Source organism: Hipposideros armiger, unplaced genomic scaffold, assembly GCF_001890085.2.
Source record: "Hipposideros armiger isolate ML-2016 unplaced genomic scaffold, ASM189008v1 scaffold_476, whole genome shotgun sequence".
Taxonomy (NCBI): domain Eukaryota; kingdom Metazoa; phylum Chordata; class Mammalia; order Chiroptera; family Hipposideridae; genus Hipposideros; species Hipposideros armiger.
The window spans coordinates 266,729-276,516 of NW_017731826.1; the positions used below are offsets into that span (position 1 = coordinate 266,729).

General features: G+C 39.0%; 1 protein-coding gene across 1 annotated transcript in view; it reads left to right on the top strand.

The window, feature by feature from the left end:
* BMS1 (BMS1 ribosome biogenesis factor) overlaps positions 1-9,788 on the top strand; it is a 52,026-nt gene that overhangs the window by 6,170 nt on the left and 36,068 nt on the right. The window contains exons 3-9 of the mRNA XM_019666614.1: positions 931-1,121; positions 2,864-2,943; positions 5,564-5,752; positions 6,343-6,485; positions 7,201-7,322; positions 7,590-7,783; positions 8,821-8,960. Of these exons, the coding sequence (XP_019522159.1) occupies positions 931-1,121; positions 2,864-2,943; positions 5,564-5,752; positions 6,343-6,485; positions 7,201-7,322; positions 7,590-7,783; positions 8,821-8,960 (1,059 nt within the window). The remainder of the gene's footprint in view (positions 1-930; positions 1,122-2,863; positions 2,944-5,563; positions 5,753-6,342; positions 6,486-7,200; positions 7,323-7,589; positions 7,784-8,820; positions 8,961-9,788) is intronic.

Below are 9,788 nucleotides of genomic sequence, written 5' to 3' on the forward strand. Positions count from 1 at the left end.
TGCTCTGGTCTTTATTATTTCCTTCCTTGTACTCCCTTTGGGCTTGTTTTGCTGTTCTTTCTCCAGTTCCCTTAGGTGTAAAGATAGTCTGTTGATTTGAGATTGTTCTTGTTTCTTTAGATAGGCCTGCAATGCTATGAATTTCCCTCTTAGGATTGACTGCTTTTGCTGTATCCCATAGATTTTTGGTTGTTGCGTTTTCATTTTCCTTTGTCTTGAGATAGCTTTTGATTTTTTCCTTGATCTCATTTTTTATCCACTTTCTATTTAGTAGCATATAATTCAGTCTCCATGTTTGTGTGCTTTCCGGATTTTGTATTATAATTGATTTCTGATTTCATAGCATTGTGGTCAGAGAAGATGCTTGATATGATTTCAGTCTTCTTCAATTTATTGAGACTTGTTTTGTGTCCTAACACATGGTCTATCTTGAAAAATGTTCCATGTGCACTTGAGAAGAATGTATATTCTGTTGCTTTTGGGGTCATATGCTCTAAAAATATCAATTAAATCCAGCTGGTCTAAAGTGTCATTTAAGGCCACTGTTTCCACATTGATTTTATGTCTGGAGGACCTGTCCATTGGTGACAATGGGTGTTGAATTCCCCTACTACGTTAGTGTTACCATTGATCTCTGACTTTATGTCTGTCAAAATCTGTTTTATATATTTAGGAGCTTCTATGTTGGGTGCATAGATGTTTACTAGGGTTATGTCCTCTTGTTGAATCGATCTCATGCCAACTCTTAACCAATGAGCCACTCGGCTGGCCCAATATCTGTTATATATTTATTGAAGTGGTTATTTGGATTGGAGCCAGAAGTCAATGTTAATTGTATTCATGTATTGTCTGTTAAAATCTTTACTTATAAGGATAATGACTTTTATATTTTTTTAAATGAATTTACTTTTTTTTTTTCTTTACAAATAGGACTCAGGATTTGAAGACAAAAAAGCATCACATTCCAGTGGTTGATCGAACTCCTCTAGAGCCCCCACCAATAGTGGTGGTAGTAATGGGGCCACCAAAAGTCGGAAAGAGCACTTTGATCCAGTGCCTCATTCGGAACTTCACCAGGCAGAAGCTGACGGAGATCAGAGGCCCTGTAACGATTGTGTCGGGTATGTGGGTGCTACCCTATACTGACATAACAGGTGTTGTCATTTTCTAGACTGATAAATGTTAATATCGTCACTTCGTACTACCTCTCTTGTAGTTTTACGAAGTTAGCTGTACCTTCAGAAAAAGGTAGATTCCTAGAGCTAATAATGAAGTAGCTGTATACCTTGTTTTGACTGCTGTAAGAATTTGCCAGATATGTTCCTCTGAAAGGCTTGGTAGGCCTGGGCACGCTGGCTTCGTCATGGTGAGCACCTTATTTAACAACGAGTACCTGCTGTGAACTTATGTGTAACTTATGAAGCTACAGTCTTGTGGTAGTGAGGGAGCTCTTCTCTCTTTTTTCTGTGGGAACTTGTCTGTTCTGGGAGATGATGACCTTTCTCAATTTGAGGCAAGATAAAACAAATTCCCAAAGTGGCAGTGGTAGAACTTGAAATCTCTTATTGGAGCAGAAACATATAGTTGACCCTTGGCCTGCACTGGTCCACTAATATGTGGATTTATGCAGTTGGCTGTCTGTATCCCTGAGTTTTGCATTGACAGATTCAATCGACTGTGGGTCAAAACAGTATTTTCAATCCGCAGTTGGGAGTCTGTAGATGTGGAGGGCTGACTATATGCACTGTTTTACACTAGTTTATATAAGGAGCTTGTATACCCACAGAATTTGGCATCTGTGGGAGTCCTGGAACCCATCCCCCGTGGATACCAAGGGAAGACTGAGGTTTTGGGGGAGTCAGAAGTTATATGTGGATTTGTCACTGTGGGGAGGTTGGCGCCCCAACCCCTCATTGTTCAAGGGTCAACTGTTGTTGGATTCAGACTTTTCTTTGTCTTTAAGGCATTTCTATCATGGTGAATAATTTCCTTTAACTTATTTTAGAAATAATGAGTGTTCCATGCACATTCTGTTCCATTAGGTCAGGGAATGTTTTTAGCTATAATGGGAACACTAGAAACGTTGGTAGAGAGAGAAGCATTGGGGCCGGCCGAGTGGCGCAATGGTTAAGAACTGGCTTGGGATGCCAGAGGGCCCCGGTTCGGATCCCACATATGAGGGCCAGTGACACTGCCCTCTACAGCTAAGATGCTGAATAACAGCTCAACCTGGAGCTGGGCTGCTGTGAGTCGCTGGCGATGGCGTAGGCTGCAGCCCCTGTAGCAGTGGGTTGCCATGGGCTACCGTGTGCAGCCAGCAGCCGCAGTGAGCGGCCGTCCAGAAGCCGGCGACTGATGCCTCGCCCGGGAAGAGCGCAATGATGGTGCCAACTTGGGTCAGTGAAGCAATGTCCTCCACAACTAGACTGAAGAACAAAACAACAGCAACTTGTCTGTTCCCCTTCCCCCAATTCCCCAGCACTGTTCCCATCCCCCCAATTCCTCAATAAAAAATCTTTAAAAAAAAAAAAAAGAGAGAAGCATTGGCCCACCTCTGAACAGCAGGATTAGGGTCATCATGAAACCTACTTGTCTGCCTATTCTAGTCAGAATTTTATCTGAGCACTTTATTCATATGAGTAGACTTTTGGTGATATTTTAAAATTAAAGAACATACCAAAAGAAAACCAAGAAGGAATATATTTTACTTGATCTGTTTTCTGCTATAAAAATGAACTTCTGGCATAGTCTTGTAAGTGTATATAGTGCTTTACTGGATGCAATTAAAAATGATAATTATAGTTAATGGATATATTTTTTCAAGATTTTTTAAAAAATAAAATGTTTGTCTTTTCAATTATAGGTAAAAAGCGCAGACTTACCATTATTGAATGTGGGTGCGACATTAACATGATGATTGATCTGGCTAAAGTAGCAGATTTGGTAAGTCAGTGGGGGCAGTGTGGGTTTCTGATGGGGACTTAACAGCATTGTGATAGGTTATTTATCTCATGTTGAAGGGAAGAAAGGTTTATGGTTATTAAAGGCATGGTGAGTATCATCATGGATGTAATAGATGTATTTGAATTGATGATTATGGTAATAATAATTATTGTTATAATAAAAATGAAATGTGCACAATAAAATGTATTCTGAAATCTAAAAGCAAGTACTACTTTTTGGACCCTCACTGGGCACTGTCCTAACAGCTCTCTCTATATTGAGCCCATCTAATCCCCTAGGGCCTTAAAGGTAGGTGGGTATTATTTCCAGTTTGCATATGATGAAAGCAAGGCTCCCAGAAGGTTAATAATTTGTCTGAGGATGGGAACTCTGCTCCTGATGGTGCGAGATCCTGTTTTAAATGATTATGACAAAATAAATACATGGATTGCCCTTGAGAAGTTATCAGAGATTATAATAAAAAAATCTACACAGTACTTAGCATATGGAAATTGTGCAGCCTCGATTGCTTTTACAGAAATGATACTTTTCACTAATTATTTTTTAAACATGCAAAAATAAAGCTAAAAAAAAAATTAAGCCATATTGATTAGGAAGTGTGGATAACAGATAGTTGTTGTTTTTTTGTTTTTGATTCAACACTTTCTGGATTGCTGTTTGGTGACAGAGCTATAGTTCCTGTCCTTTGACCCAGGGACTCTCCTAAAGTATAAAAAGTAATTTAGCATAGATGTTATGGTTATGACATTTTAATATCAGAAAACTAAATATTATTCAAATTTTGAACATGTAACGCTACCATTAATGAAAATAAGTGTGTCATTGTCAACACAAAATAGTATAAACTTATTAAATCTTGTATACTTGACATGATTGAAATAGGTTAGCACGTGAGTCATTAGTTTCTCTTTTATGTAAAATATACCAAGTCCCTAATTTTAAAAGCATACACATATTAAGAAAGATGCCTTTCACATCTTTTCAAGGTTTAAAAAGGAACACATGCCTTTGGTAAAATATTCAAAATGTACTACAAGGTACATACAATGGCATGTTTTCCCTTTTTTTTTGCTCTGACCCCTAATCTCTCAGTTCCCCTCAAAGCAGTAACTTTCCAGATACGTCTAAATACACATGCAACCCTTTTAAAGCACATACTGTGTATTATACACTGTTTTGTGCTTTGCTTTTTTTTCATTTAATACGTCTTGGAGGTATGTAATAAGTACTATAGCACAGCCTTATTCTTTTTAAGTATTTCCTTGTGTGTACCTTAATTTATTTAGCTTGGCTTATGTTGATTGCTCTGCTCTGGGTTGCTATAAAGCCTCCAGGTCACAGCAAAGCATTCATAATACATGGATTTGTGTGTGTGTGCACATGTGTGTGCACTGAAGGATTAATATAGCCTTCATTTAGTTTTAGTTGATGCAAATTGTCAGTTAGGGGACCTTTGCCGTCTATTCTGATCCTACAACTGATTGCTTGCCCCTTGGCACTCCATGGTGTCCAATGGGGTATAGGGCTGTTTCGCAACCAGCCCACACACTTCAGCCTGTCCTAGGGCTGGACAGCCCTGTGTGTGGTGCGGCCTGTGCTTGGCAGCAACAGCCATGCCTTTCCACAGTGCTCGGTGGGCCACCTTCATGGATTTTGTGGGTCAGGATTATGAATATTCTGTAATTTAATCAAAAAGATGTTTTTCTGGGTTTTTTAAACTATTTTTAATTAGCTACAGAAAGGTGAGACCAGAGATGTCTGTACTATCTTAAAACTAAAAATCTCCAGGAATCAACTCTGAAATTATTTTGTGTATTTGAAGAGTCGTAAATTTTAAAAATTGATCTTACCTGCCTCTGTTTTCTTACAGATTACCATTATAACTTCACTGTCTTTTAACTCAATTTTAAACTAGTAGTTTCTTTTTTTTAGTTTCTGGGTAATTATATTTTACAAATTAGCATAAGATAGGACATAAGATAGAGCTTTCCTACTTCTTGCTTCCCAGCAAAAAAACTTTTTGAGAAGATTGAAACAAAAACGTTTGGTTTTTCTGTACATTTTTTGTATTTTTTATTTCTTACCACTTCCTCCCATTTTTTGGATGTCAGCGAGCTCTTATTTTGCTTAAAAACACCTTCCCAAAAACTTAATTTCTTGAAGTGAGGACTTCTCAGGTAAGGGCCAAATTAGACCCAGCGTTTTCTGAGTTATTTCTCATACTCCACATTCTTGAAATGGAAGTTTATATCATGGTAGACATTTTCTCATGGCTGCATTTTAAGAGCAAATCAAAGGGTGATTTTTCTTCTGTGTCATGGTAATTGCTAACTAATCATTTGATTTAGTCTAGAGCAGGAGTTGGCACTTTTTTCTGTAAAGAGCCAGATTGTAAATATTTTAGGCTTTGTGGGTTATAGTTTCTGTTCCAACTACTTAATTTTGCAGTTGTAGCTTCAAAGCAGACGTTGATAATACGTAAAGAAATTAACATGGCTTTGTTCCACTATAACTTGAGTCAGCTTTGGCCCACCCACTATGGTTTGCTGATGATTTGTTTTGGGTAGTTTCCTTGAGAAATTGTGTCTTCTGCTTTTAGGTTCTGATGCTTATAGATGCCAGCTTCGGGTTTGAAATGGAAACATTTGAGTTTCTAAACATCTGTCAAGTACATGGCTTTCCTAAAATTATGGGCGTTCTCACTCACCTAGATTCCTTCAAGTATAATAAGCAACTGAAGAAGACAAAGAAGCGATTAAAACACAGGTTCTGGACAGAAGTCTACCCGGTAGGAAGAGAATAAATTATTGAATACTAACACTGTAATCTTTTAAAAATAGATGGGATGAGTAAGAAAGATTAGCAAGCATCTCTGTAGAATTTACCCCCTGAGTTTCCTTTATATATCTGTTCATAATCCCTGGCATATTTCCCCGAGATAGTCTTTAGTCTGGATCTGTTGGTGTGTCCAATTTGTCTCTGTCTCCCCCAGCACCAGGCAGTGTCTGGCTCTAAGCGTTTTAGATTTGTGGCTTAATAGACTTCGTCTAAAGTTTCTCACAGTTACAGGCCCGTTGGTCATAATATTTTTTTCTGTGTCCAGGAGCCTCACTGCCCTCTCTGTGTAATACTCCAGACAGATGCCACTGCCTGGCTGGAGAGTGACCTTGAAACTAAATGTATTTGCAGTTCTGCCCCTATGAAGCCCTAGCAGGATGATTCCTGAAAGAAGCTAGAGAAGTTCTAGAAGCATTGTCACAGTGGTTTGCTAGAACTCTCCCTTTCTTAGGGTGCTTCCTGTTTAGAGACCTTTATTTTGGTGCAGTATTGACAAGAATTTAGTTGAAATTTGAATTTTTTTTTTTTTTTAATGCTTAGGGTGCCAAGCTGTTTTACCTTTCTGGAATGGTACATGGAGAATATCAAAACCAAGAAATTCACAATCTGGGCCGTTTTATTACAGTTATGAAGTTTAGACCTCTTACATGGCAAACCTCTCACCCTTATATCCTGGCAGACAGGTAAAAAGTGAATGTACACTTTTTCTTTCTTGCCCATCTATTTCAAAGCTAAGAAGGTTAAAAAAACAGTAATAGAGCTTCTTTTGTTTATTTTTGAATAGTGGGGGGAGAAAGGTGGTTGATGGTGAATACGTACTGTTTTGTATCATTGCTTAAAGAAGCTGTGTTGTGGAAATACAGTACGAACTGTCCAGAGACATGTGAGGACTTGGAAGCATTCACGGCTCGGATGTGGCCCCATCCTGCTTTTCCAACCTTAAACTGGACCATGGTGCTCCAGTCCCGCCAATGTGTCTGTCTTGTGCTTTTCTTCCTTTGTGCTTTCTTTCATATTGTTTTCTCATCTGGAAGACCCTCTTTCCACCTGCCAGAACTCAAGCCACACTGAAAAAACCCATATCAAAGCTTAATCCTCTTCTATAAAGGGTTTTTCTGGACATGTTCTGTACTTTTCCCTGACCCAGGTGCTTGCATTTCTCATTTCTGATGTCTTACTTGTGGAATATATATCAGACAGACACTAAGAGAGTTGCAGTCATGTTTGCTCCTTTTCCTCTGGTAGGTGGTGAACTGTGCTTCCTTATTTCTATATTTTCTATAATTTTCTAAATATGCTTGGTTAACTAGCGAATGTAATAATTATTGAGATGTGAAGGGAGGTACAGGAACTTTGGCATTCATTTCTGCCATATGATTGGGTTTTATTTTTTTTTAGGATGGAAGATTTGACAAACCCAGAAGATATCCGAACAAATACCAAGTGCGATCGAAGAGTGTCTTTTTATGGTTATTTAAGAGGAGCACACTTGAAAAATAAAAGCCAGATTCACATGCCAGGTATCCTTTTGTTGTAAACTGTATTTGTACAAGTCTTGGGAAAACTGAAAAGTGGCCAAACAAGACGGGCCACCGTGCTGGGGTTTTAAGAGTAGCATAGCATTACATTGGTAGCAGAGGCATTGCTGGCCAGTCCTCCTGCTCCAGGGTGGTGTTTAGCTAGAGAGTCACAGTGCCATGTCAGATGAGGCACTTGTTGTGGGTGAAACTTCCGACGGGGCCATGTCTGTTGTCAGCTGATGCCGTACTTCTGCCTCTGTCTTCCAGGTGTAGGAGATTTTGCTGTGAGTGATGTCAGTTTCCTTCCAGACCCCTGTGCCCTTCCTCAACAACAGAAGCAGCGCTGTTTAAATGAAAAGGAGAAGCTGGTTTATGCACCACTCTCTGGAGTCGGTGGTGTGCTGTATGACAAAGATGCTGTCTATGTTGACCTTGGTGGCAGCCATGGCTTCCAGGAATCGGTGAGAAGTCACAGGAAGTAATATAGTCAGCTTTTATTTACTGAACCTTTTTATCTTTGTTCATATTTCTGAGTAAGGCCACAATGGTAATGTAAATACGCAGAACACCTAATTGCACCAAACAGAAAGTAAAAGTTATGTCCTCCATACCTTCGAGCTGCCAGGATACACAGAGATCGATCCCAGGTCTCCTAGTGCTAGCATCACAAGCACTCGGCACCTGGACTCTGTCTCTCTTTACACAAAATCGGTGTTTTCTAGCTCTCTGGTCTTTTTCTTTTTTTTCTGTTTCTCTCTAAACATATGCATAATTTTTTAGGTTATATTATACATGTGTAGATTATTATATATTATGTATTACTATACATGTGGTATTTGTGTGTGTGAGAGAGAAGTAGTATTGGTTACATGAGATCCAACTATAAATGCTTCTGCAACTTGTGGGGGCATCTAAGAAGCTATGGTTGCATTGCCCCCTGTTAGTATTTGTGGAGCTGCTTCTGTCCATATGCAGCTGTGTACTACTTCATTATGTGGACAAATCATTTACTGAGCAACCTTTGGAGCACTGAGGAGCTCACCCGTTTCCCCTGGTCTGAACAGTGCTGCAGCGAGCACCCTCCCACATGTAGCTTTGCTCATTGGGTGGGATCTTTCTATGCAGTTAATTCCTTGAAATGAAATTTTTGGATCAAAAAGTATCAAACTTTTTAAAAATGAACTCTAGATTTTTATTTCTTTTACTGTTCTGAAATGGGATATTATTGGGCTAAGTGCTTTCTGTAGCTTTGGCACCTAAGGTTTTTCTAGCTAAGTATTTAGGTTATCAGATTGTATATTCCATGAACTTTGGAAAAGTTTAATGAAGACAGATAAATTTTAGGCTTTGTTGTAAGAATTTTGTTTTGTTTTTTGAAGCAGTTAGAAGGGTTCTCAGGAACTATGTTTACGGGTAATTTTGAGAAAGTAATTGAAAGCAGTGTGTCTTCAGAATCTTTGTGCACCCCTCACTTTCCCTTTTATGGTTCCCTTAACAGGATGAGGCTAGGCCCACTCATGAACTGGTCCAGAGTCTCATTTCCACCCATTCCACTATTGATGCCAAGATGGCTTCAAGTAGAGTGACACTTTTTTCTGATTCCAAACCACTGGGGTCAGAGGATATAGATAATCAAGGGTAAGTTTGCTATTTTTCTATTTTTAATTAAAAAATGTTGTCTGACAAGATTATATCACCCATAACTGCCATCATCACACACTTGGTGGGATTCATTCCAGGTTGTTTTGTTTTGCTTTGCTTGTATATGCTTATGTTTCTGAGGGCTCCTCACTTAGGTGACGTTACATAGAAATATTCTTGAAACAATATGCAGAATTCAGTTTTTAGCAGACTCACAGTATTTCTCAGCTATCACAAAACCTTTCCCATAGGTTGGTTGTTATTTCTTAGGAAGACATGAGGCCACTTGGCTTTCTTTTAGTAGTCAGGACAGTGGCATCTCCTGTGGGTCCGTTTCTTCTAATGTCTGGCTTATCGGAGTTATTTTCAATCTCGGTTGGGACTTCGTATGCCTTGTACCTAGTGAGTGTTTTGGTTTTGTTGTAGTGATTTATAACTACCAATAAAAATCAGTCTGAAAATGATTGAGATTATCAAGTTTATAACTTATTACAAATATATACCAGTGAAGTAAAAAAATCATCTTCTGCCCTCTAACTAGTAGATTGTATAGCATGGTAGTTGCAATAGGCGTACTAATTTGGGGAAATCCTCTCTCTAAGCCTCAATTTCCTAATATCTCATAGGAGTTTTTTTTTTTTTTAAAGATTTTTTTTGGGTAATTGGGGGGATGGGAACAGTACTGGGGAGTTAGGGGAAGGGGAACAGACAAGTTGCTGTCGTTTTGTTCTTCAGTCTAGTTGTGGAGGACACTGCTTCACTGGCCCAAGTTGGCACCATCATTGCGCTCTTCCCTGGCGAGGCAGATCAGTCGCCGGCTTCTGG